Raw genomic sequence first — 27920 nt, 5'->3', positions numbered from 1 at the left:
CAAAACGTTCTGCAAAACATTGTTTTATTATGAGAAATTATACAGTGCTCTTACTTTTTAATAATATTTTTATGACACTAGAGGAAACCTACTTCTCAATAAGGATCCCAAACAAGAAAAGCTGGACTTGCTGTTGCCTCTAGTCCATTATCTCAAAACATGGGTGGGCTGCTTGCCTCTCTATGACAGAAAGGAGGATGTATGTGCCACTCCAACTTTTTAATCAAATGAAGGAAGCCACATGAGCAAAGGGTTGAGGAACCATGATGCCATTATTTAACATTATCTAGTATTATTTATCTATTATTTAGTGAGCCATGATTGTGCCACTGCAATCCAGCCTGGGTGACAGAGCAAGCTGTTGTCTCAAAAAAAAAGATTTTTCCCTAATACATTTATAACCCATAAATTCAATTTAATCTCAATTAAAATTTCCAATGGCTCTTTCATGAAGTTAACAAGAACAGGGCCTTTCCCTACTAGATATCCAGTCTTAGAACAGACAAAGCAATGGAAATGTTGTGGGGCATTTTGAAGGGAGAAAACAAAGGATGAAAGATGGCCTTTAAGCTGTGAAGAATGGAAGTAAGGTTTATACACACAATGGAATATTATTCAGCTTTTAAAAAAAGAAGTTCTGACACAGGCTACAACATAAGGTGGACGAATCTTGAGAACATTATGTGAAGTAAAATAAGCCAGTCATGAAAGGACAAATATTTATAATTCCACTTATGAGGTACCTAGAGTCATCAAATTCATAGAGACAAAATACACTGATGGTTGTCAGGGGATGGGAGAATCAGGAGTTATTGTTTACTGGGTACAGAGTTTCCGTGTGTGATGATCAAAAAAGTTCTGTAGGTAAATAATAGTGGTGATGTTTGTACAACAATGTGAATATACTTAATGCCAGTGAACTGTATGCTAAAAAAGGGTTAAGATAGTAAAGTTTATGTAATATGATGTATTTTATCACAATTTAAAATTTTAAAAAATAATATAGGAAAACATTAACTGAAGTTAAGGCAACATTTATTTAATTTCCTTATAATCATATTATCTAAGGCAGAAGTAGTGGTTACTTGGCAAGAATACAATTTCTTTTAATGTCTTCTATAGTTGAATTTTAGTTCAGAAATACATATTTCACTAGTACAAATCTGAGAGAACGTACTTCCAGCATGGGCTCTTATTAATGATAAATGCATTTTTGTGTCACCATGGCTTGATGAAACTTGATCACTGTTTCAATGGCAGGGCATGGCCAGTTGTGGCAGCTGCTCTGAAGGTCACCTGTTTTAGTGTGGCTTGGCCAAGTAGAGTAACAGTGGGTCAGAGTGAGCTCACTGGTCTCTTTAGGCTGTGTTCTCAATGATGACAGCGATACCTTGGCCACCTCCAATGCAAGCTGATCCAATGGCATACTTTCCACCTCGACGCCTGAGAAAGAAAGCAGTCACTAAAATCTCTTCTAATAAAAAATTAATTAACTAAATAGAACTAATAACAATCACATTTGCACTATTCATTCTTATTCAGCTCATCTGCTCAATCTTTTCCCCAGTCCTCAATATTGGTTTATAATTACAACATGGAAAGCTGAATGTTTATCATCCAAAAAAAAAAAAAAAGAAAGAAAACACAGAAGAGAGAGGCACTCTAAAAAGGAGATGAATGGATTTAGGTTTAGAGGACCTGAAACACATATACAAGCTTGCATGTGTTATGGGAAAGGAGTGAGAAGGAGGTAAATTGATAAAAACAGAAGCAGCTAGGAAAGAAGATGAACATTCAGCTCCTTTGATTGATTTATATGGTGTGATAGCCTCAGGGCACCTTAGAAGATATGTAATTAATTAATAAAGTTTATCTCTATGAAAGGGCAGATAATTTAGAAACTATTCATGTCCCTGTCATAAAAATTAGACTCTTTTAAAGTACTTCTCACTCCTAAGTTGATGACTGAGAAAATTATCCAGGAATTATTTTTGTATGTGTCAATCACTCATTTCAACTCAATGAATCATTAAGTGAAATAAGAGTCCAATTTCCCCTGGCCTACCAGGGAGTCGGAGTTATTTTTCAGCCTGACTTACTTGGTTTTGTTTGCAATTTTTCTGCAGAGCAAAAGGTTCCAAAAATAATACGTAGTACCAGGAGGAGGCGCTCTTCCATCAAAACTAAAAAGTACCAAACATACAGAAAGCTCCTCCTGGAACCCGTGAAAATAAAAACTTAGCTCAGACCAAGTTTCATAAATGATGGCATCTAGATCAGTACTCAGTACTTTCATTTTTTCCAAAATAAATTTATTTTACTCCTGTAACTGGCACTAAAATACAAGTGCCATAAGAACCAGGGCCTCATCATCTGCTCACGCAGTGAACACATGCTGAGTGGCCACACAGCGCACAGAGACTGGACACACAGATGAAGAGCTTGGTTCCTAAGTGCAGAGCCACTAACACGCTAACTGACTCATCTATAAGACCAGATGGAAAGCACTGCCCAAGTAGCTTGTTCCTGGTAAAAGCCAGTGTAGGAGACACAAAGGAGAATGAAAAATGCTGGATTGTTCTGGGGAATCCTAAATCCATGCGTTTCTATAAAGAACAGCAAATCTGAAATGCAGCTATTTCTAGCAAGTACCTTAATTCATGAACCAGGTGTGCAGTAATTCTTGATCCAGATCCTCCCAGTGGGTGACCCAAAGCAATGGCTCCTCCATTCACGTTGGTTTTACTTGGATCAAGATTCAAACTCCTCTCAACAGCCAAGTACTGGGGAGCAAAAGCTTCATTCACCTTAAAACAAAAATTAAAGCACTAACAAGGTCCAGTCCTGTCAATAGCAGACTCTCCTGTTTCTTCCTATTTAAATTACCTCACAAAGTTATTTTATCTTCAATTATTCCATATAAAGCTATCAGGTTTGAAATTGGTATATTTACTAAATAATACTGTTAGTCAAATGCATCCCTTAGGGGAAATTCTCAGTAATGCCATAAATGGACACATACTAGATGCAGTAGGATACTGTAGAAAGCCCACAGGTTTTAGAACTAGTGGATGGTTCAAATATTGGCTATATCATTTGTTAGTGTGTGACCTTGTACATATTCTTTTAATTCACGTTTCTGCATGTGAAAATGTGACTGTGGTATCATGCTAAGAGTCACTGTCAAGGTTAAATAAAAGCATGGGTATCAAGTGTCCAGTGCATTACCTGAAACATGGCAAGTACTCAATAAGTGGCTGCTATTTTTATTATTATTATGCAGTACCCGGAGCTATCCTTCCAAGAAGCTGACACACAACCAAGAATAAACCTTCAAAGCCACATACATACATAAAAGGAATGGTTAGTTATTATGTTGAAATGTGGCATAACTGTAAAGTATCATATTATATTATACTTACCCAAACTGGCAATTACCTTACTTTAAGTTTATAGTACTGTATTATCTTAATTCAGGAATTTTATAGATAAGGAAATTCATTCTAAGGTAACTTTTGCAGAGTTGGGATAAAATTCAGTCTTATGCTCTTTCCTACTATACCTTGTGGTCTCTCAAGATGGTGCCTCATTTGTGCTTAGATCCACCATTATCTTTCTATTCTATACGTTGAGGCTCTGAACTGTGATCTACTAAAAGTGGAAGAGATTTAAGGATAAACCATTTGTCTGAAATCATGGTTTCCTGGGTGAGAGACTGTCATAGAGAGGAAATCACACCTGTGCCTACCCCTTCTCTATCAAGTTAAATAGACAAATTTCCTTTGTTCTGTTAGTTATTTCCCAATGCCAAGCAGCACATGCTTAATCACCGATACTCAAAGTGTGGAACATAAACAGTCATCTTTAAGTGTTTTTTCCACCTCTTCTTTTAATTATGCTAAATGATTAAGACATTTTAGTTGTAATACTAACATTTAGAAAAAATCACTCTATCAATAAATTTAAGTTCCAGTGTCAAAAATTATGATAGGTGCATCGCAAATCAAGCTACAACTATGGTATAAAAGCCACAGATACATTTAAGGGAGGGGGCTCTATTTGGGGAGAAGGGCAAGAAACTTGTAGATTTGGCACAAGATCCTGCTTTTCTATTATGTCAATTATTTTACATATATTTTTTCACTTTAATGTATAAAATTAAAGCTACTTTTCTTCCACCTTATATAATATTCAACAGATATGTTAATAGTCTAAAATATAACCAATTTTTATAAAGTACTAAGAAATTTCCAGGAATTTATACTTTAGTAGGGGAAATCAGGCAGTTTGAATATTCAAATATAAGTAAAGGATTTTAACTAGGTAGGGAAAAGCACCAACGCAAAGCATCTCATGAAGCTAATATTCATTTAGATGTACGTCATTTGGAAAGGCTAACTACAATGAAATGCAAAGAGTGATAAGAGACCAAATTAAAGCCATTTATGCTATAAAAGTATGTGGTTTATTCATGTTGTAAAAAACGAACGCTTACCTCTACCAAATCCATGTCCTTAAGACTCAGCCCTGCTTTCTTCAGTGCCCCACTGATAGCAGGGACAGGACCTATAAAAGAATAAAAATCTTCTATAAAAATATAGAAATAAATGTCATTTTATATTTATGTATCAAGCTTCTCCTTCTTTCCAACTAAGGAAGAAATAATGTGGCAGTTATTAGCAGCCACAAATCTTGCTACCTTGACAGTTCCTATTAAATAAGGTGACAATAAAGAGGCAGAAAAAGGGGCCAGGCATGGTGGCTCATGCCTGTAATCTCAGCACGTTGGGAGGCTGATGTGGGAGGATCACTTGAGGCCAGGAGTTCAAGACCAGCCTGGGAAAACAGCAAGACCCTGTCTTTAAAAAAGAAAGTAAAAATAAAATGTAACCAAGGTGAAATGCTATTTATACATTCAAATTGCAGATGGCAGAATTACATGAAAAGTTCTACCATAAATGGCTTTAAGATTTCAAACAGCCAAAGTAGTCATACATGGGATTTTACAGTCAGTTATATTAATAGATTATAATTGATATCAAAGAGCAAGACAGACTGAGTGGTTTCCTGGGATCCAAGTCATATGCATTCATAGTACAGAAGTTACTGTGGCTACACTCTGAATTTTCAGGTCCATTTGGATAAAAGTCAAGAAATAGCAGCAGTATCTTCACATGGGCACAGAGAGATGGGAAACTATGAGGCACTTCAGGGAAGGTTTTATGAAGTAAGGCGATGTTTACAACTCCAAGGGTAGGCAGAAAATTTAAAACATAAAATCCTAACTTAAGAAATGCAACTCCATCTTACAAGACTTCCGAAATAACTTTAGCTCCCAGGTTTCTAATGATCTACTAATGAGAGTTTAATATTGCTCAGAATTTAAGTAAATCAATCAGTATTTTTTCCCAAAACGTAAAAAATTTGGCTAGAGAAGATGATCTACTTCTCTTCTTGTTCTTGAAGAATGAAACTGCCAAAAATGTCTACAAAGAATATCTGGTATGTTCTGCTGAATCCAAGTGGTCAAATATTCTGCATCAAGTTTCACAAGCATTTTACCTTATAAAATGGAAAATCAGCCTTTATAAGAAAGGCATAATGAAATCTAATATTCAGTTATTTTGTCACACAGAATGCTCTCTGAACAACAAACCATGTGCTTATTGATTAGGACTATCCAGTTACTGCATTTCAATTTAAAGTGCCAGTTCCATGTGGCTACCGATTTACTACAGGATCCAATTCCAGATTCTCTTTGTCTAAAGCATGAAAATGTGAAAATGAGATGGGTAGTCAATAGTAAATCATCAGTCATCCAGCCTGGTCAGGGGATGAAGTAGCCAACAGTGGTGACAGACACATAAAAGGAAGGGTGGACGATGTTCAGACCATTATACATACTTCCTTATTTGCAGAAACAGCAAGCACGACTCAGTATGTTCACTTTAACTCAGAATCAACTGTAACAACATGCTAGACCATAACTTGATTTTTAAAGGACTCTTCCCAGCCCACTCTGTTATTTACTGGGATGAGGAAGGTTTAGTATTCTTGTTAGGAAAAGGAGACCTTATTTCTAGTCTGGTTCCTGCCACTAATAGCTGTGTGACTTTGTGCATCTCTCTGGGCAACAAGCTACTCATCAGTAGTACTCTGAGTTGGTTTTCAACCTTTTTCTCTTTTAGCATCAGAATTCCTTCTGCATATGAAGCCAAATAATAGATAATGCCAGAACTGCTACAGCTGAAGAGGCTCAAAATTCCATCCACCAACCTCCACCATTGCCACCCCTGAGGATTTCCAGGGAGTGCTGTCTTTATATAGCTGTGTACTGCCTCAGAACCATTACTGTTCTCTTCAAGTCATGGCTTCCCCCTTTTTCTTGGTCTGCAGCTATTCTGCAGGGCTAAGGATTGCTATCCGTTAGGTAACCACAGAACTGAGGAACCAATATTCTTATAAGTTAGATATAGTTAGCTATAATTCCCATTAGATAATAACTTATTCTCCCTGCTTATTCATCTGGGATGCTTCAAGTAGTTACCTTGTTTAATCCCATCACTACACATAAGTGACAGCCAGGCTTCTAGGTGAAAGGGGCATCTGATACTGTGGGACACTTAGAACGTACAGCTCTGTTCAAGCCCTCAGGAAAAATGACAATCCTACCACAGTGATGTTCATTGTACTTTAGGACAAATATTCAAGCCCAGGAACAGAAGGAAGGAAAACAACACTTCCTTTGCTCACTGACTATGCTAATATCAATCAGAACCTATTAAATAAGGTTAAACTGAAAAAGAAGTATAAAATAACTAACCTATGTCACATAAATTTGTCTGATCATTAAAAGCATCTAACTGTATGGGGGGAAAAAAAAAAAAACAAACAATCTGTTCTTGGGCCAGGGGTGGTAGCTCCCGCCTGTAAGCCCAGCCACTTTGGGAGGCTGAAGTGGGTGGATCACCTGATGTCAGGAGTTTGCAACCAGCCTGGCCAACATGGAGAAACCCCATTTCTACTAAAAATACAAAAATTAGCCAGGCATGGTGGCAGGCATCTATAATCCCAGCTACTGGTGAGGCTGAGGCAGGAGAATCACTTGAACCTGGGAGGTGGAGGTTGCAGTGAGCCGAGATTGCGCCACTGCACTCCAGCCTGAGTGACAGAGCAAGACTCTGTCTTGAAAAAAAAAAAAAAACAAACAAACAAAAAAAAAAACCTCTGCTCTTGGGCTCTACTCTGGACCTACTGACACAAAATCTAAGGTGGTGGGGTTATGAGTGGATTTTGCCAATCATTTGGGGTTGGGAACCACTGCTCTAGATATCAAAATAATAAATGCCATAATATCTTACAGTTCTTGCTGACATAAATTTGAGGCACATAGTGAAAGATGACAAGATATGAGCATGCCAGCTTTCTTTCTTAGGAATTCTGTACAGAGATATGTCTTCTCTGAGGGACATGGCAGCAAATATGGTTGAGTTTTAATCCCAAATCAGCATAAGTGGTTATTGTTCAAGTAGGAAATTGTTCACTGAAGGAAATCTGAGATAGCAGGTCAGTAACAGGCTATCCTCCTCCTCTCTTGGAATCCACCTCAGAAAACAATTTAATTACTCAAAAAAGGGCTAAGCTGATAGAAAAACACTTGGACCTATAAACAATCTGAAATCAACACCCTAGGGCAGGCTTTTCCTTAGAGTGGGAGGTTATAGGTGGGATAGCTCAAAGCTACTGAGCACCAAATTTTATTTTTCCAAGTGAGTCACCTAATTTGTTCCCTGTTTACCCAGAGAATAATGACAGGAACTATTAAAATTCAGCATTAGGCCGGGCGCGGTGGCTCACGCCTGTAATCCCAGCACTTTGGGAGGCTGAGGCGGGCGGATCATGAGGTCAAGAGATCGAGACCATCCTGGCGGTGAAACCCCGTCTCTACTAAAAATACAAAATTAGCCGGGCGTGGTGGCACACGCCTGTGGTCCCAGCTACTAGGGAGGCAGAAGAATCACTTGAACCCAGGAGGTGGAGGTTGCAGTTAGCCGAGACTGCGCCACTGCACTCCAGCCTGGCAACAGAGCAAGACTCCGTCTCAAAAAAAAAAAAAAAAAAAATTCAGCATCATGCATGGTTCCTAGTGTATCCAGCAAAAAGCTCTTTGTTCTACTTCTAAACCAAGTATTTTAAGCCAAGACTATACAGGTTTATAGAGTTCCAAATTTTCTCCAGCTAGTACTTTACTAATCTAAATATTTATAATTCTTTATTTTGCTAATACCTGAGCAAGAGGAATATTACTTTGACTTCCCGAGACTATGCATTTAACTCACAGTGAAGAGAGCACTTGAATTCAGAGAGACTTGGATTCATACCCTGGCTGTCACTGATTTGGAACCTTACAAGACAACCTCCCTAAGCCTCAATTTTCTCATTCATGAAGAGGTCTCCCTTACTGGAGACATGGGAAGACTGAATGAGGTACTTGGATTGTGTGTAAAACAACCAGCAAGATGCTGCAGTACCACCTTCTCCATACAGCCGCCTCCATTTCACCCCAGGATTTCTCCTATCTCATAATTTCTTTTGTCAGGATTATGTAATTCTGTTATTTTCTGTGTTTTGATTTCTAAAATCTCAAAGGAACAATAAGATATGATTACTGTGTGATGATTTTTAAAATCTCAAATGGACACTAAGATATGATTACTGCCTACTTGGAGTCTACACGGTCTTGGTTTTTCTATCATGTCTAGGACAGTTCTTCATAAAGATTTTTTGTTTAAACTGATTACCAATCTTCTTTTCTCCACAGGTGACCTTGGTTTGGCTACCTTTTCAGAAGATTTATCTCCAGAAATATTATAGAACCAGTTTGTTTTACTCTACAAACTTACCAATACCCATGATAGAGGGATCACATCCAGCTACGAAGTAGCCCACGATTCTTGCCAGTGGTATGAAGTTATGTTTCTTAACAGCATCTTCACTAGCTATGATAACAGCTCCAGCACCATCAGCTATCCCCTTGAAAATAAAAATACTAGATTATCTAAAAGCTAAAATAATCCAGTTAATCCAGGTTTGAACTAATGGAGTAGTATTACTATTGGAGTAGTATTAGGAATATGGCAGTACATAGGAAGCCATTGCACAATGTGGGATACAATTAGAACATCTACAGATGAAGGAGATATTTAAAGACACAGAATACAACTTTACTAAAGGAAAAGGAAAAGGGTGTCAAGGAAAAGCTTTTATCTAGATGTGAGTAGATGTAAGAAGAAATCTGATGAACTGTATGCATGAGAAAAAAAAGTTTGAAAGCCAAATAATAAACCAGATAGATTTATTTCCAACATTCTGAAAAAAACTAAGAAATCAGAAGAGTATTATATAAATATGAAAAGATTTTGTGTGGGACTGTGAAAAACCAAATTAATCGAATATGAACACTATTAGTTTAAGCTAAACAACTAAAGACTGGCATAAAAAGTATTTACAAGATACTTGATGGTTATTTTGTGTTGACTACATCAGGAAGAATTCAAGCTAATCTGTGGGGATACCAACCGATGCATTCCCTGCAGTGACAGTTCCATCCTTCTTGAAGACTGGAGGAAGTTTCTCTAACTGCACCAGGGTTGCTTGGGGCCGAGCATGCTCATCTACCTCCATTGTCTGTTTTCCTTTCTTTGTCTTCACTTCAATTGGTGCCATTTCATTATTAAAGCAGCCAGCATCATTAGCTAAAATAGTAGAAAGACTATCATAAGAGTAAAAAAAAAAAACCGTGAAAATAAATATTCTTCAATTTAATTTCTGATCTACCCTTTCCTCACAGTCTGCTTTAATTTGAGTCTTTATTATTTACTTACACAACGTACCTTCCCTATTGGAGGATTTACAATACTGTCATGTGTTTATCTGTTGCATCTTTTAAAAACTGTATTTTAATTTTTTTAACCACAATTTTTTTGATGAGGCACTGCTAAAACTGTTAGCAGCATTTGTCTGTTAGCTATAGATGTAATAGCACCAAATGGATTTAATGCCCCTTTTAAACTTCTTTTGGTGAGATGCTTAATTAAAAAGTTACCAAGTTGTCTATGCCACAAAGTAATCTAACTGAAACTTAATAGTGATAGGCAACCTGAAGAAATTGAGAGCGATCACTAATACAATTATAAGTAAAACGTTACCTATTTTGACCTCCACTGACTAGAATGTACTGTAGTAATCTACAGCTTCAGAAATAGGGTAATACCCACCTTAATTTTGCTATCACTTTGTAATTGGCAAAATACTCTCCTTATATGCCCTTATTTTGTTTTAAAACAACCTTATTAGATAAATAGGAAAGGCAAATATTGTTATCTCTATTTTACAGAGGTTCAGTGAATAAATGATTTGACTGAGCTTGATAACTTGTGTATGGTAGAGCTAGAAATAGAATTGATAACTCTTGACTTCTAGACCAATCCTTTTCCACTATGAACATATAACTAAAAAGCACAGATGAGTTGGATGACATCAGCTCTATTCCACTTATCCTTCTGAAATGCTAAGATGGACTTTATTCACATTGCTTCAAACATTTAATATTCGTAAATAAGAGTTTCTACTTGCTTTAACAGTTTAATTTTTAAAATATCACATTTCTTCAACTTGCTGCACTGATAAAACAACTGCTATCATGTTGCCTGTTTTTGGACTGGCTCTGTAGCAACCTGCTGTGCTACACCAGGGCACTCTAGAGTCTTGGACTAGTTCTAAGTCTGAGTCAGGTGCAATGATTCTCAATTAGGAGAAGGAAAGCATAAAAGACCCAGTGGGTCTTTCCAAACACACTACCCCTTCTTGTGATTATGATACAGCTCGTGGGAGAGGACATCCTCTCTATTCCAGCTGTCATAGTGAGTTACCACCTCTGACAGAGTGTATCATATTCCTCAGCATGTTCTACTGACAACAGGACCAGTTCAGCACAAAATTCAAGGGTCCATCTAGGGCCAAGTAGCAATACCACGTTTTAAGTAGCATTAACTTTTTCAAAAGAGAAATTTCTCGTTAATTTTGCAATAATTAATAAAGTAGTTGATCATCGAAAAAACAAAGGAATAATGAAATGATGTAAAAATTCTTAAAGGTATGATTTGTAAATATTATATAACCATAATAGAAATGATGAAAATATTTCCTATATTCTATAAATATTGACATTTTCCAGTTTCACTCACCACCTTTCCATCTCTGCTGTGACTGCAGAGCATATCTGTCACATTCTTCTCTGCTTATTTTGTGTTTCACAGCAAGATTCTCTGCAGTAATTGCCATGGAGAGTTTTACATGCTGATCTGTTAATGTTACCCACAAATAATCTTCCAGCTAAAGACATTAATAAAGTGATTTGTTAAGACATTACCTTTAAAAAGTGTAGTATGTTATAATTTCTTTATATAATCAACACTTCCAATAAACAAAATTAAGACTTTCTCATAAACATTTGCTATTACTATTCATATTCAGTTCTGGGATTTTTTTTTTTTTAATGCAACGTTTTTGAAAACATTCAATGTCACACAATAAAATGCACACATTCTCTGCCCCTCTCTAAATGTGGGGTCTAAGGACAGCCAACAGGACTAGATGTGTATGGTGAGATCACAGAAATTATCTTATCATCAAAAATCAAAGCCTCAAGGTCATATTTTGTAGAAAACCTGACAAGGAGTCTTCATGCAATGTTTTCTTGTAACCACCTTTGTAAACCAGCTCTGAGCTCTTTAATAAAGAGGATATCTGTGTTTCTTTTTCATCCTGTGCCTCAGTGACAGGAATAGTTAGTTCTAACAGTTACTTTGCGGCTGAAAAGAACTTGGGACAGGCTCCCAGAGTTAGTTACAGAAAGGTTGTTAATTATTATTTAAGTAGAGTCTTTGGTAAGTGTGCCCCATTTTGCTGCCTCATCAACGTTTGACTTACTGACCTGTCTTTGTAAAGGATTTCTCAAATGTGTTTGGTGGCTAAAATACTCATAGATTCTCTTCAACTTCCAAAAAGGTCAGGTGAGAAACTGGGTCAACAGTGTAAGTCAAACATTACTATTGAAAATGCTAAAAAATATAAAATGTCAGTAACCCTTCTTTCACATGGGAATGAGAAGAAAACTTTATTTCATTCTCAAGTTGTAGCTCTCAACGATAAAAGAATCAGTATTTATTTGATTTGGGACAATATAATCTGTATTCAAAGATAAAGTTTTCTGTGAAGAAAAAGAAATCTATTCTGAGATTGAGAAACAAAACTTCCGTAAGTCTTAATTACTCAGATGACTAATTGTTTAAAGAGATTACTTCACTCTTTTGCCTATCTTTTTAATCCACTTCTTCCCTTCCTCCATCTCTCCCATGCCTATGGTCCCTTACACAGGATAATTACACTACTAAAGGTCTGCTGAGATAGAATCTAATTTCATTTGGGTTAAAATGTCAAAACTAACAACCAAAATAGAGTTTTGAAATAGTTTACAAGCCGGGCGTGGTGGCTGATGCCTATAATCCAAACACTTTGGAGGCCAAGGCGGGCGGATCACCTGAGGTCGGGAGTTCAAGACCAGCCTGACCAACATGGTGAAACCCTGTCTTTAAAAAAAGAAAAAAAAAAAGAAATTGTTTACAAACTTCAGATCATTCAAATCTTGCCAATCCTCATCAACAAAACTGGTTTCAAAATTAGTTTTCTCTCCCATAAAAGGTATGTTATTAAAATTACTTCTATAATGCTAATAAGAACTAATTATTTAAAGTTTTTATGGTTCCAACCTTGATCTCTGATCCAAGCTTGGTTCCAAAACGCATACTTCTGACGTAGTAGGGAACTTGGCTCATGCTTTCAGTTCCTCCACATAAAACAACTTCAGCTTCTTTCACACAAATTTCCTATTTGAAAACAAACAACAATAAAAACTCCTTTTACCATATCCAAACAATGTATTAAGAAACACACTGATTTTACAAATTAATGGTAATTCTAACAAATATATTGCCCTAGCTTACACTGTTTCAAAAGGAAATGCTAAAGTATCCATTACCAAGACATAGGGGGAGAAAACTAAAAGGTTTCAATCATGTTTGCCTGAGTAACAGACCCTACCTACATTTGGCTAAGAATATTAATTCTTAACACAATATAAATCTTGAAAATCAGCAGAGATATTAATGTCTGACATAAATGTACAACAGATAATAAAGGATAAACCCTTTAAAAAGGCAAAAGAAGCACTTTGGGAGGCCAAGGTGGGCGGATTACAAGGTCAAGAGATCGAGACCATCCTGGCCAACATGGTGAAACCCCGTCTCTACTAAAAAATACAAAAATTAGCTGGGCGTGGTGGCGCGCGCCCTGTAGTCCCAGCTACTCGGGAGGCTGAGGCAGAATTGCTTGAACTCCTGAGGCAGAGGGTGCAGTGAGGTGAGATCGCGCCACTGCACTCCAGCCTGGTGCCTGGTGACAGAGCCAGACTCTGTCTCAAAAAAAAAAAAAAACAGGCAAAAGAAAAATTTATCCCATTATGAGATATATATCCCAGAGATTTACAAAAACTAGTTCAATCTAGATGGCTCATAAAAAGGAAGTCATTTCATTCTTCTAGCACTTTCTACCGTTTGCCTTTCTCAGAAAAGCAGCAAAAAATGAGCTTCTAAGAACCTGACAGTTCTTAAAATTATTACTAGGAAAACTGAGGTCACTATTTAAGATATATTGTTATAGAAAAAAATTAATGTGAAAACAGTTTATTCATTAAAATACACCTCTGGCTCTTATTTTGTTTGTAATAAAATGAAGACTTTTACAAATAAAATTGGATTTCACTGTACTCTCTTCCCCTGTGCTCAAAGAAACAAATGTATTTAACCAACTGTCCTTTTAAAAGGTCAAAGTAAGTCTGTACTCCTACTAACAGCATCATTCACTCCCTTTGCAATAAAACACATTTCCTTATCTCCTAAATTCTTGAGCTCTCCTGCTTGCCTCAGTCTTTATTCAGTGCCTCACAGGTAACTCTCACAGACCTAGGTTCAAATTCTATGACTCAGTAACCTCAATGGCTTTAATAATCAGTTTCCTTGCCTGTAAAATGGGAATAATAACAAGTTCTTGGTTCACAGGATGGCTGTAAGATTAAATGAGATATTGAATGTAAATCTATCAGGGTGCCTAGATTTACAAAGAAGCACTCAAAAAGAATGACGAACATACTAACTTTAAAATAATCCCAGCACTTTGGGAGACCAAGGCGGGCAGATCACTTGAGGTCAGGAGTTCAAGACAAGCCTGACCAACATGGAGAAACCCCACCTCTACTAAAAATACGAAATTAGCAGGGCATGGTGGCACATGCCTGTAATCTCAACTACTCAAAAGGCTGAGGCAGGAGAATCGCTTGAATCTGGGAGGTGGAGGTTGCAGTGAGCCAAGATCACACCAGTGCACTCCAGCCTGGGCAACAAGAGTAAAACTCCGCCTCAAAAAATAAATAAATAAATATTAGTAAAGTATGTGTAATACTTACCATTTTAACCATTTTTAAGTATATAGTTCAGTGGCATTAAGTGTATTCATACTGTGACGCAACCATCCATCTCAGAACCATCCATCTCCAGAACGCTTTTCATCTTGCAAAACAAACTCCATATCCATTAAACACTAACTTTACCTCACCAGCCCCTGGAAACACCATTCTACTTTCTATCTCTATGAATTCAACTACTCTAGGTATCTCAAAGAAGTAGAAACATAAAGTATTTGTCCTTTTGTGACAGGCTTATTCCACTTTCAGGTTCATTATTGCTTTTTTTTTTTTTTTTCCAGAGACAGGGTCTCACTCTGTTACCCATGGCTGGAATGTAGTGGTATGATTACGGTTCACTTGACCTCCAGAGCTCAAGCAATCCTCCCAGTTCAGCCTTCCAAGTAGCTGGGACTACAGATATGTACCACCACACCCAGCTAATTTAAAAAAATTTTTTGTAGAGATGAGGTCTCACTAAATTCTCAGGCTAGTCTCAAATTCCTGGGCTCAAGTGATCCTCCTTAGCTTTCAAGAAACTATTTTCTTCCCATGAATATTTTTTCTAAGAAAAATCAGACTTCTAATCAGCATTATAAGATAAGCAAAAGTGCTAGGACATTTCTTCTAGTACCTACTAACATATTTTCAGAGAATTAAAAAAAAATATTGTCCATACCTGACATCCATTCACAATAGACTGAAAACCAGAACCACAGAGCCTATTAATTGTGAGAGCTGGGCTCTCCTTTGGGATTCCCACACGTAAACCAACATGCCTTGCCAAATACGGAGCATCTGCAGAAATCTGAACAGAGAAGGAAAAGAAAAATAATTTCCTCTATAAATCTAGGAATTAAAAATAAGCATAAAATAACATGGAAATGTTGGCAATCTATCAAAAATGATAAACTATGTGCCTCTAAGCTAGGATGAACTGCATCTAAGTACAGCATATACCTAATATGTGTTTACGATCTGAATAAAAACTATAATTTAGTCAATTGGGTTTTTTTTCTATTTTTTTTATTGTGGTAAAATACACATAAAATTTACCATTGTAACCATTTTTAAGTGTATATAGTTGAAGGGTATTACTTAAACACATTCATAATGTTGTGTAACCACGGTCAACTGGTTTTCAAATATATTAAAGATGACTGCTTCTTAGAGAAATCCCATTGAGTCCTTAATATAAGACAGAAATTTGTAACAGAGTTGTTTAAAAATGAAATAGGCTATCCTAAAGTAGTATGCTCTTTAATAGAGGAAGTATCTGGGGCTGTGGTTCTCAACCTTGGTTGCAGGCTGGAATAACCTAGGAGGCTTTATTAACATACTCATGTTCAAGTTCCTAAGCAAATCAGTTAAACTAGAAAGGCGAAACTAGTGGGGCCTGGGCATCAGTAGTCTTAAAAAGCATCCTAAGTAATTCTAATGTAAAACAGGCTGAGGACTGTATACTGAGGGAGAAGACATATGAATGACTGGTCAGGAAAGTAAGAGGTAGGACTAGACCACCACTCACCAAACTTTCAATGCATACCAGGGCATCTTGTTATAATAAAATACAGGTTCTGAATCAACCGGTCTAGGTCTGCCTGAGATTCTGCATTTCTAACCATTTCGCAGGTGAAGCTGATGTTGCTAGTCCAAGGACCACACTTTGAGTAAAAAAAATGACTTAAAACAAAACCCCAATAACAACTAAAAACATTAACAGCCTGTATTGTAGCAAGAGCAAAAGCATAGTTGACAAAATATAAAAAATTGGTACATCAAGGTACAGGATTTTAGGATGTTCATTGTGCTATTCTTTTAACTTCTGTGTAGGTTTCAAGTTTTTCAAAATAAAATTCAAATTCAGCACATTTATAAGTTAAGGGTTTTGAATACAGATGGAATTGGGAGAAACTCAGTATAACATCAATTAATCCACTAATTAAATGTTTCATTTGATGACTGAGATGAAATTATCTTATTTTACAAATTAATGTCATTAAAAAAATTACTGGCTTAATGGATATTCTTTTGACAAGGTTTGTCAAATAACATCACATCATATCAACAGAATAAAAAAATGTACATGATCATCTCAGTCAACACAGAAAAAGCATTTGACAAAATCCAACACCGTTTCATGACAAAAACACTGAACAAACTAGGAACAGATGGCAACTTTCTCAATCTGACAAAGGGAATCTATAAAAAACTCACAGCTATCATCATATGTAAAGGTGAAAGGCCGCATGCTTTCCCCCTATAATCAGGAATAAGACAAAGATATCCATTTCTTATAATTCTATTCAACATTGGAGATTCTTGCCAGGGCAATTAGGGAAGAAAAAGAGAAAAAAGTAATCCAGATTGAATTTCATTGTTTCCTAAGAATAAAGTAAAACTCATTTGTTCCAAGTGTATTTAATAATATTAAACTCAATTAGAAAACCAGCTTTGTGGTATTTGTAAAATGTTATTAGAAGCATATTCTGTTCTCTCTTAACCATAAAGGTCTAACTCAAAATATTTATCTGTTAAGCACTTAACATCCTTACAAGAAAACTCTATCATGGCCTGAGAGAAAACTTAATGCAAGACTGTCTTTAGGATCACAGACACAAACACAATGAAACTGAAACTACTCATAGTGATTTTGTGTTACAAAGTTTGAGAGAATCCATGCTGGGAAAAAACAGAATTGTAGAAGGAAAAAAGCTCCCTTAAAATACATTCTAGAAAACACAAACCCCAAAAGTATCCCATTTCTTTTGAATCTGTTCTAACGCCTTCTTAGGTCAGAGGTAAAAGTTACAAGATTAAAAAAAAGATAATATCAAAAATTCTTTATGAAAATATTGTGGGTTCAACAGATGTAACTGCAAAGAAAAAAGTCCCTGCTTTTTCTGGGTGTGAAGATACACAATGGCAAGATGAACAGAATAAAGTTCAAATTCAAGGCCTAGTGATTTCTATGTCCATTGTCATTCTCTTTCCTTTAGCAATGATCACATCACTGACACCTTTAAATATAGATATCATAAATATGTGTAGATATATAAGATGTGTGTGTGTGTGTATCTTATCTCTTTCAATAGATTATTACCCTCCTTTTGGTCCACCTTGGATACCATAGCACCTATAATGGCCTCTAACTACGTATCCAATAAATGTTTGTATACTTTAAAGGAATTCTGAACTTTCAATTACCTGCATATGAATAATCGATTTTGTACATCACACATAGCAAGACAGAGGGTAAAGAAGCATCTTATTTTTTACAACAAACACTGATCAAGCTCCTACAATGTGTAAGAAAATTTGGGGAGGTGTGCTGTATTGCTTGTGTTTACTAAGGTGCCATATAGAGAAAATCAAGTAACTTCACGTAAGCCAAGGAAGTCAATCTGCTATTTAGGAACCACTGAAATGCATCCCAAGTCAGACAGACATACAGTTTCCAGAACATATGATGCTTTGAATTATGTATGCCATTGATTCTGGAGTCAGAGAATTACTCAAATTACTAATTTGAGTAATTTGTAACTAACGTATGTAACTATTATCAACTTATAACAGAGTTGTTTAATGATATGTAACTATTGTCAACTTATAACAGAGTTGTTTAATGATATGTTAAAGGAATTATTTTTAGAATCTGATCAAAGAAGCAATAGGAGTAAACACCTTCCTTTACCCTACTAACCTGCAAGACATTGCCTACAATCACACTGTCAACAGTTTCAGGTGAGACTTTGCCAGCAGACAAGGCAGCCCTGGCAGCAAATTCAGCCAAGTCAGTAGCAGTAAAGTCTTTGAGAAGACCTCCGTAAGCTCCAAAGGGTGTTCGCTTAGCAGCAATGACAAACACACCTATTGCAACAAGGAGAGATTTATAAATAATCACAGATTAGTAAATACCTCTAAATGCTTTGAATAATCTCACTGTGAAACCTTACACAATTTTAAATTAGATCATGGAGATTTCTGTCATGCAGTAATACCTAGAACAAGTCACACCCATGGAAGCAGAGTCTTAAGGATTGCCAGTTTGATCATTACCTACATGCAGGTACCAAGAACTGCACTGCATGCTGTGATGTAAAGTCATTCTGGTTAGACAACTTTCTTGTTCTCTGATGCTTCACAATGCTAGAAACATTTGTTGAGAACTAAAATACTTCTATGTGCTGGAGTATATTGCCTAATATTAGAATAAAAGAATCTCCAAAGGTGCCTCAGGGTTGTCTGAGGTCAACCATTCACCCTATACGAACTACCTCTAAAAATTCCTGACAAAAAATTCTCTCTAAACCTCTGCCAGAAAACTTTCAGTGAGGCAGCATATGCTACTGCATGAAGCATTGTGTTCCTCAATGGACAACATAAACTAATGATATTGTGCTAACCTACCCTGTGTTAGCCAGACAGACGCCATTTTGCTGAGAGCCAGATAGACTCCATCTTGATCTACACCTCACCCCTCCTGCCACTCCTCCCTTAAGTGCATACCTGGGTCTTGCTACTGTGCTGGGTCATGCTGTACTTAGAACTATAGAAACATATAACCTTTGTAACCATAGCCTGCTTGGCAAGCCCACTCGCCATTGTGAATGACCACCCTTGATTGATTATATGACAAGTACCAAATACCCACCTTGGTAATCAGCAATCATGGGAACTGCTTCTGTATACCCTCCTTGAAAATCAACAATCATGAGAACCTCCTGTCTCCTAGTTACCAGCCTCCTTATCTAACTTGCTTGTTCTGCTTCTGTAAACTCTGCTCCAGCTAGGTTCTCCCTCCCCTACCTTAAGCAAGGTATAAAAAGGAATCCAGTCCCTCCCTTGGGACCGAGAGAACTTTGAGCATTAGCCGTCTCTTGGTCACCAGCTAATTAATAAAGGACTCATAATTCAAACTCAGAGCATGGCGCTGTTCCATCTAACTTGTCTGGGTATAACAATATTTCTTTATTCTGTACTGACTCAGCTTACCAAGTCTTTCATTCACCAATTCTAGTTCTATCCAAAAGCACCAAGACAGATGGAGATGTAGTTTCTAGAATATATGCTGCTTTGAATTTGAATTATATACACCACCTTTTCTAGAGTCACAGGATCACTCAAGTTACAGACTTCAAATAACCTGAACTATTTTCTTTTACTCTTAGAAATGGGCAAAACAGGTTACCTTCTACAGGTGTATCCCCCACCTCCAGTATCTGAAGTCAGCTAACCTTTAAGTCCCCAGACCCAATGACACCCATCTCAGGTAAATAAAAGGCATTTCTTCAATAGCTCTTTATTTGACATTAATTGATTGCTTTCCTCTAAAGACATTGTAATTTGCCAACATCCTATTCAAATGTATCCCTTAGAATATAAAGAAATAGCATGCATTTTATCTAAGCACAAAGAATTCAGAGGAATTATCTATACATCTATTCATGCAAACTAAGATTATAAATTTACAGCATCACTATTAGTTAAATCAGTGTCCTTGTACAAATAAATAAAAATCACTCCTTCCCAATCACCTACTACCATCTGCCAAAAAAAAAAAACTAGTGACTGTACAAATCTATAATGATTATGATGTGAGTGGTACCCACTCATCATCATTACAGCTGTACAGTGCAAAACAGGCTTATCAGTAAGCAGCATCAGTTACAGCCATTTCATCATACTGACATTCATTAGGGCTACTAAATACTAGATATTTTATCACTTTCCATACAAAAGCTAATCTTCCCAACAACTCTGCAAGTTAAATATTACAGCTAACACAGAGGAGACACTTATTATGCAATAGACTTTTTTTGCATATACTAACTTTATTCTCTCTAAAACAATCTAAGCTCACATTTCCACATCTTGTCAAGAAATTATGGGACTTTATGGGTATATGCTAAGATACTGACCTACAAATGAGACTATTCAAGCATTATACCACTATTGGTACCTAAGAATAATCTTACAGTTTATGTCTATGAGCTCTTTCATCAAACCAAACCTAGCCTAAAGTATTTCTATTTCAACCTCTCTTTTAATTCCTACTTTGAGAAATTTATAGTCTAAAGGAATATTAGGAGCAACATACATAACTGTAATTTACAACAGATCCACTCAATTCTTTACAGATAAAATATTCAGATAGTTACAAAAGGCCATAAATACTAGTCTGGTGCATTACAAATGTTTTGTTCTGGTAAATGGGTTATTTTGTACCATGATGCCTTCCTGAATCTTTTCAAGTTTACTCTCATCCTCCTTCCTTAACAGTCTCTGCCTTTTTTTATATCAGTGTTTTCTTTTTTTTGAGACAAAGTCTTGCTCTGTGCCCAGGCTAGAGTGCAGTGGTATGATCACAGCTCACTGCAGCCTCGACCTCTGCAGCCTTGACCTCCCCAACTCAAGTGATCCCCCTTGCCTCAGCCTCCCAAGTAGATAGGTCTACAGGTGTGTGCCACCACACTTGGCTACTGCTTACTTTTTTTTTTTTTTTTGTAGAGATGGGGTCTTGCTGTATTTCCCAGGCTGGTCTTGAACTCCTGGGCTCAAGCAATCCTCCCACCTTGGCCTCTCAAACTGCTAGGATTATAGGCACGGGCTACTGCACCTAGCCTGTTAGTGCTTGTTTTATTTCATTCTTCTTTCCCCTTTCCATACCTTCTTCCTAATGTCATTAGTTCTGCTTCTGGTCATGGCCTACTATGCTCCTATCTGACCAACCCTCCAACAGATAACAATGAAAAACTCCAGACAATCTATAAGAACAACTACTACCTGAAGGTCTTGGAAAATGAACAAAACTAGACAGATAAGGAGAGGAGTTGATACTTGCAGGAAGGGAACTCAACAGGGTAAGTGCCCAATTTATTTATAGCAACTAACCTGAAGGCTAACAATCCATGATGCATGGAATGGCTAGAACTCAGAAACTCATAGTCTTATTGGCTTGAAGAATCAGAGAATAAAGTTCATGGTAAGCACAGCCACTGCAAAGTGAGCAAGAATCTGGGAAAGAGGAGCACCACAGAGGGACAGTCCAAATTTCACATCTAAACTCTGCCCAAATATTTGGCTGACTCTTTAACCATTCATGTGTAGGTCAGACCACAAGCACCTAAGCCAAACCTAAAATAACTGAACTTAGATTTAAGCTGCTACCCACTACAATGGGAAACACAGTTTATCATGGGGGTGCAGGGGAGTTAACTGCCTACAAAAAATAAATAGCCAAACAATCAGTAAGTCAATTATGACTGCAGGATTATAACAGAATCCAGTCTCCACAATATTTCATATGCAATGTCCATAATACAATTTAAAATTAATCCACACACGAGGAAACAAAAAAATATGACTCATTTTCAAGAAAAAAGACAACAGAGACCAACCCCAAGAAGACCCAGATGCTGAAATTAGCAGACAAGGATTTTAAAACCGCTATCTATTATAACTATGCTCAAGGATGTAGAGGAAAATATGCTCCTAATAAAACAGGACACCTCGGCAAATAAATGTATCCTATAAAAATCCAAAATGGAGCCGGACGCGGTGGCTCACGCCTGTAATCCAAGCACTTTGGAGGCCAAGGCAGGCGGATCACCTGAGATCGGGAGTTCAAGACCAGCCAGACCAACATGGTGAAACCCTGTCTTAAAAAAAAAAAAAAAAATCCAAAATGGAAATTCTAAAACTGAAAAATACTTGAAATAAAAAATTCCCTGGATGGGCTTAAAAGCAGAATAGAAATGAAAAGAGAAAATTCCAGCACTCTGAAGATAGATAAATAGAAATTATCCAATCTGAAGAACAGATGAAAAAAAAAGATTGAAAAGCAAAGCCAGAATCTCAAGGTCTGACAAAGGCGGAAAGGTAATTCAATGGAAAAAGGATAGTTTTTCCAACAAAGAGTGCTGGAACAATGAGACGTCTGTATACCAAACAAAATGAAACCAAGCAAAAATGTCTCAACATTGATCATGGGCTGAGCACCGTCGCTCAAGCCTATAATCTCAGCTACTCAAGAGGCTGAGGTGGGAGGACTATGTCAGGATAGGGGTTTGAAACCAGCCTTGGCAACACAGCGATATCCCCATCCCTAAAAAATATGAAAAATTAGTTGGGCATAGTGGAATGTGCCTGTAGGCCTAGCTATTCAGGAGGCTGACTTTAAAGCTACCATGGGCTACAATCAAGTCACTGCAGTCCAGTCTGGGTGACAGAGTGAAACATCTTACTTAAAAAAACAAAAATGAAAACAAAGAGATCATAGACTTAAATATAAAAGGCAAAACTCTTGGAACATAGGAGAAAAATCTACATGACTTTGGGTTTGGTGATAACTTTTCAGACATAACACCAAAAGCAGGATCCATGAAAGGAAAACTTAAGTTGGACTTCATTAAAATTGGAAACTTTCTGGCTATGTGCAGTGGCTCATGCCTATAATCCCAGCACTTTGGGAGGCTGAGGTAGGAAGACTGCTTGAGCCCTGGAGTTTGAGACCAGCCTGGGAAACACGATGAGACCCTGTCTCTACAAAAAATTAAGCAATCAGCTGAGCATGGTGGTGTGTGCTTGTTGTCCCAGATATTTGGGAGGCTGAGGTGAGGGGACTGCTTGAGCCCAGGAGGTCAAGGCTACAGTGAGCCGTGTTCACACCACTGTACTCCAGCCTGGACGACAGAGCAGGACCCTCTAAAAACAAATGAATAAATAACTTCCGCTCTGCAAAATACGCTGTTAAGAGAATGAAAAGATAAGCCACAGACTTTGAGAAAATATTTACAAAAACAAATAACTGATAAGGAACTGGTAACCAAAACATACAGAGAGTTCTTAAATAGTTCTTTTTTAATTGCTTAGCAATTAAAAAAACTCCAAACAACCTAATTTAAAAATGGGCCAAAGATCTGAACAGATATCTTACCAAAGAAGATATACAGATGGTAAATAAGCATATGAAAAGATGTTCAACATCATATGTCATTAGGGAATTGCAAATTAAAACAACAATGAGATACTACTATAGCTTTCTGGATTTCAGAAAGGCTAAAATCCCAAACACTGACAACATGAAATGCTGGTGAGGATTTAGAACAACAGAAATTCATTCATTACTGGTGGGAATGCAAATGGTATGGCCAGCCTGGAAGATACTCTGGCAGTTTCTTACAAAACTAAACATACCTAACCACATGATACAGGAATCATGTTCCTTTGTATTTACCTAAATGATTTGAAAACACGTTCACACGAAAACCTGCACACAAATGTTTACTCATAATTGTCAAAACTTGGAAGCAAACAGGATGTACTTGAATGTGTGAATGGATAAACAAACTGTGATGCAGCCATACAATGGAATATTATTCAGCAATTAAAAAGAAGTGAGCTATCAAGCTATAAAAAGAAGGAATCTTAAATGCATGTTGCTAAGTGAAAGAAGCCAGTCTGGAAAGGCCATATTCTGTATGATTCCATCTACGTGATATCTGGAAAAGGCAAAGCTATGGAGACAGTAAAAAGATCAGTGCTTGATAGGGGTTCAGAGACAGGGATAAATAAGTAGAACACAGATGACGTTTAGGGCAATGAAATTAATCTGCATGATACTATAATACTGACATCAGTCATTTGCACATTTGTCAAAACCCATAGAACTGTTCAATACAATGAATGAACTTGAATGCAAAATATGAACTTGAGTGAATAATAATGTATCAATGTCAGCTCATCGATTGTAACAAATGTACCACACTAATGCAAGATGTTAATAACCGGAGATAGATAGGGTGAGGGAGCATATGGTAATACTCCTTACTTTCTGCTCAATTTTTCTGTAAAAGCTAAAACTGCTCAAAAACAAAGTTTGTTAATTTTTTTTTTAAAGTCAGAAAAAAAAACACAGGCAGAACCTCAGGGACTAACAAAAGTTACAGTCAGAAGGAGAGGAGAGAGAATGGATTAAAAAAAAATTTGCAGAAATAATAAAGAAGAAATTTCCAAATTTAATTTAAAAACCATAAATTTAGATTCAAGCTTAGTAAACCCCAACTGTACACAAAACACTCCACACCGCCTTCCCCAGCAGCTTGACATATCATTGTCAAAGTTTTGAAATCCAAATATAACAAAAACATATAAAGCATCTGGAAATAAAAATGACATACTGCATACATGGAAATGACCCCTGACTTCTCCTCAGAAACAATGGAGCCTAATTTCATTTGTCTCTCTACAAAGTTCCTTTTATATGTTTCTCCCTATATCTCATATTCTAAGAAAGCGTTTGTGAGAAGGCAGTGCTAGTAGTGAAATATGCAGTATCTACAAAGGAAGGGTGTGCGTGGGAAAATACAAACAAAAAGAGAACCTCCCCTTTAGCTATATTCCATCTTACCTGATGCTCCCAGACTGTAAAGATTAGCTCAAGGAAGGCCTTAACTGAACTAATACAATTATTTTGACGAGAGAAAATGTTCTTAAATATGTATTTTTGATTTTGGAGTTTTTTGTTTGTTTGGAGACAGGGTATTTCTTTGTCACCCAGATTGGAGTGCAGTAGCATGATCTCGGCTCACTGCAGCCTCCACCTCCTGGGCTCAAGCAATCCTCCACCACAGCCTCCCAAGTAGCTGGGACTATAGGCGAGTGCCACCATGCCTGGCTAATTTTTGTATTTTTTGTAGAGACTGGGTTTCTCTATTAAATATATTTTAAAAAATAATCTGGGATGCACAGATACTATAAAGGTTTAAAGTTTAAAAGTTTTTTCTTTTAATTTCATAAACTGGATACCATATCAACCTTCATTTGATGTCAACTTTCTGTGGATATTTAAAGGTCTAAAACTTAACAATCTTTAACACCAAATTGAAATCTCACTTATTTTAAAACACTCGAAAATTCAGAAGCTAAAGATTTCCAAAAACCAAAGATAATGAAGAGACATATTAACCCAGAGTGTAGTGAGTTCAAGAAGTTCCAAGAAAGGGCTTGAGAAGATGTGCTCATTTGACAGTACAGGAAAAACAACACTTGGAGAGAAACAGAAGCTCTACCTTTCTATCAAATTCAGTCAGGAAGGGCATGGGCAAATGAAATCCACGTTGCAGGAAACTGTAAACACTGCATTCGGTCTCAGAACGCCGATTTTTCCCTGGATTTGTTCCCATGCAACTTTGGTTCTTCTGACTTTCAGATCCCCCTAACCAATGTTTAGCTGGCATCTCCACTTGGCTGCTTCACAAGCGCCAAGTTTTCTGCCTAAAACTGAATTCTCAATCCTCCTTTCCACATCTATTACTTTCCCAGTTTTCCTCACTCCCTAAGTGGTATCATCATGAACACCGTTCACCAAACCAGACACTGTCCATCATTCTCAACATTTCCTTCTTATATTTACCCCACCACATCCAATCTATGTTCTATCAAATTCGCCTCCAAATCTACCTCAACTCACCCCTCCCCTTTTCTTCCCAACTACACTGCACCACACGACTCAAACCCATCATTTGCTGTTGCCTGGACCTCTACAATAGATCTTTAAATGGTCTCTTCGCCGTTACAAAGACCTCCCCAAATCCAGACAGAGTGGAAATCAGATCCTGTCATTACCCGGGTTTAAATCCTTGTATTGCCTTCCATTGAATATGGAACAAAACCCACCTTCTTAAAGAGCCAACTGGGCCCTGGAGCACCAAAATGCTTTGTTCTGATGAAGTATTGAAATGCGAGATTAAAATAATTCACCAAGACAAAAGTATGCCAAATTGCAGGGTCTTTATTGCCGGCGACCACGGAGGACTCACGTCTCTCTAACCCGCGGCCCCGAGCTCAGGGGGAGCAGGGTTTTCAAACTGAAAAACCACATCCTGGTTTTAGGACCAAGGGGGTGAGGGGATGCAGGACAAACAACTTTACAGCAAGCTAGCTGTTTTTATTTACAGAAGCCAAGGTCAGCAGTTATTGCAAGGAAAACGGGGCAGCAGTTACAACTCATTTTTGGAGACACAGCTTTTTCTTATAAAATGGTGTTGCTCAGGTTCTGGCTCTAGGCCAGCTTATAGCACACTTAGATCCTGCCAAGCTTTTTCCTGTCTCAGGGCCTTGATAGGTGTTCCACCTGAATGCTCTTCCACAGGTACATCCTTAGAGTAAGATTCCACTGACTGTGCCCTTTTGTTTTGAAAAGGGAGTTATTACACAGTTGTTTTAAACAAGTTCATAATCCTATACTTTAGGTAGAGTGACTGCTCTAATCGAAAGCAATAGAAGGGAAAAGGGAACAGAGCAGGTCTTCCAGCAGAACACCAGCTACCATTTCTGCAGGCCAGGTCACTCCCGGGTGACAGGGAGCATCGATTCACCCGGGAAGCCTTGACCACCGAGGCCCCGCAGCAGGCGCCCGCGGCCTGTGGCGCTGCCAAATTTTTCCTAATACTTGGACTCGAACTAGTGGGGTCACTGTTAGGCGAAGAAAGGAAGGACCTCCAAGGTCACATGCAAGCAAACTTTGATCTCAACTTCTCAACAGGAAATTGCACCGAAATCGCTGTCGCTAGCGCCTTACAAATAAGGGTTTTCTCCTTAACCCAAACAAGCCTTTCGGGCTGGATTTTTATCTCGTCGGCTCCCAAACCGAGGAGGCTGAGTGAACTTCACCCCACGACCCACGACTCTCCGCGGCGGCCAGAAGCGGAGGCCTGGCCTGGGGAGGGCAGGACCCCGAGGGGCAAGGAGAGGAGGGGGTCGCGCTCACCTCGGAGCAGAGCCATGGTGGCGGCTGGGTCTTCGACGGCGCGGACTTCTGGTCTGGCGGACGCTGAACGGCCGCCCACAGTCACCCAGACTTCAAGAGAGTGGGTGACGCCCCGAGAGCCACGCCCCTGCCCTTTCACCTATTTCCTGGGGCTCGCAGGCTGGGGCCCAGCGTAAGAGAATCCGACCTCATGCGCCGCTGGCCGCCTCACTCCAATCAGCGGGAGCCCGGGGAACGGGGCTCGGGGAGCCAACAGCTCGCTCTGAGAGCGGACTTTTACCTGACATCCTCGTTTTTAGATTTTCTCCTTCTGTTTCCAAACCAAGAGAATTTGGTTTGACACTTCTCACCCATCATATTCCTGCCCCGATAGGCAATGACTGTTCCCCTCGGTCTCCGCTACAGATACTGCTGAAACTACGACTTGGAGACAAAACGCTAAACGCTGGCAGGTGCCCATCCGGCGTGGGCCGGGGGGCTGCCTGCCGCCTGCTGGGGGCAAGACCGGAAGTCCTGTGGGCCGGCGCGGCGGCGGCGCGGCGGGATTGGCTGGGGCCGGCGGCTGCGTAG

The 27920-nt window shown here is 38.1% G+C and overlaps 1 protein-coding gene across 2 annotated transcripts; it reads right to left on the bottom strand.

Annotated features, from left to right (window-relative positions):
- Window positions 1-7: 7 nt before the first annotated feature.
- Window positions 8-27741, bottom strand: ACAA2 (acetyl-CoA acyltransferase 2). Of its 2 annotated transcripts, none has more exons than XM_012440809.3 (10): window positions 27351-27741; window positions 18282-18448; window positions 15258-15386; window positions 12831-12947; window positions 11247-11394; window positions 9580-9755; window positions 8904-9033; window positions 4496-4566; window positions 2653-2807; window positions 8-1443 (listed from the first exon to the last, which is right to left on the bottom strand). In XM_012440809.3, the coding sequence occupies exons 1-10, from the start codon at window positions 27364-27366 to the stop codon at window positions 1359-1361; spliced, it is 1194 nt and encodes a 397-aa protein (XP_012296232.1). In that variant the 5' UTR covers window positions 27367-27741; the 3' UTR covers window positions 8-1358. The 2 variants fall into 2 exon arrangements, with proteins under 2 accessions (XP_012296232.1, XP_012296233.1); XM_012440810.3 differs by having other exon boundaries at window positions 27631-27736.
- Window positions 27742-27920: the final 179 nt, after the last annotated feature.

This window comes from Aotus nancymaae, unplaced genomic scaffold (genome assembly GCF_030222135.1).
Source record: "Aotus nancymaae isolate 86718 unplaced genomic scaffold, 86718_ANA_hifiasm-v0.15.2.pri h1tg000020l, whole genome shotgun sequence".
Classification (NCBI taxonomy): domain Eukaryota; kingdom Metazoa; phylum Chordata; class Mammalia; order Primates; family Aotidae; genus Aotus; species Aotus nancymaae.
This window is presented reverse-complemented; position numbering and strand designations above follow the sequence as displayed.

Excerpts from the sequence above, each read along its gene's own strand:
- ACAA2 (XM_012440809.3), bottom strand. Across the intron at positions 15,387-18,281 it reads TTGTAGGCAATGTCTTGCAG|ATTTCTGCAGATGCTCCGTA; the intron begins GTTAGTAGGGTA and ends TTCTCTGTTCAG. Across the intron at positions 9,756-11,246 it reads ACAGCAGAGATGGAAAGGTG|CTAATGATGCTGGCTGCTTT; the intron begins GTGAGTGAAACT and ends CTACTATTTTAG.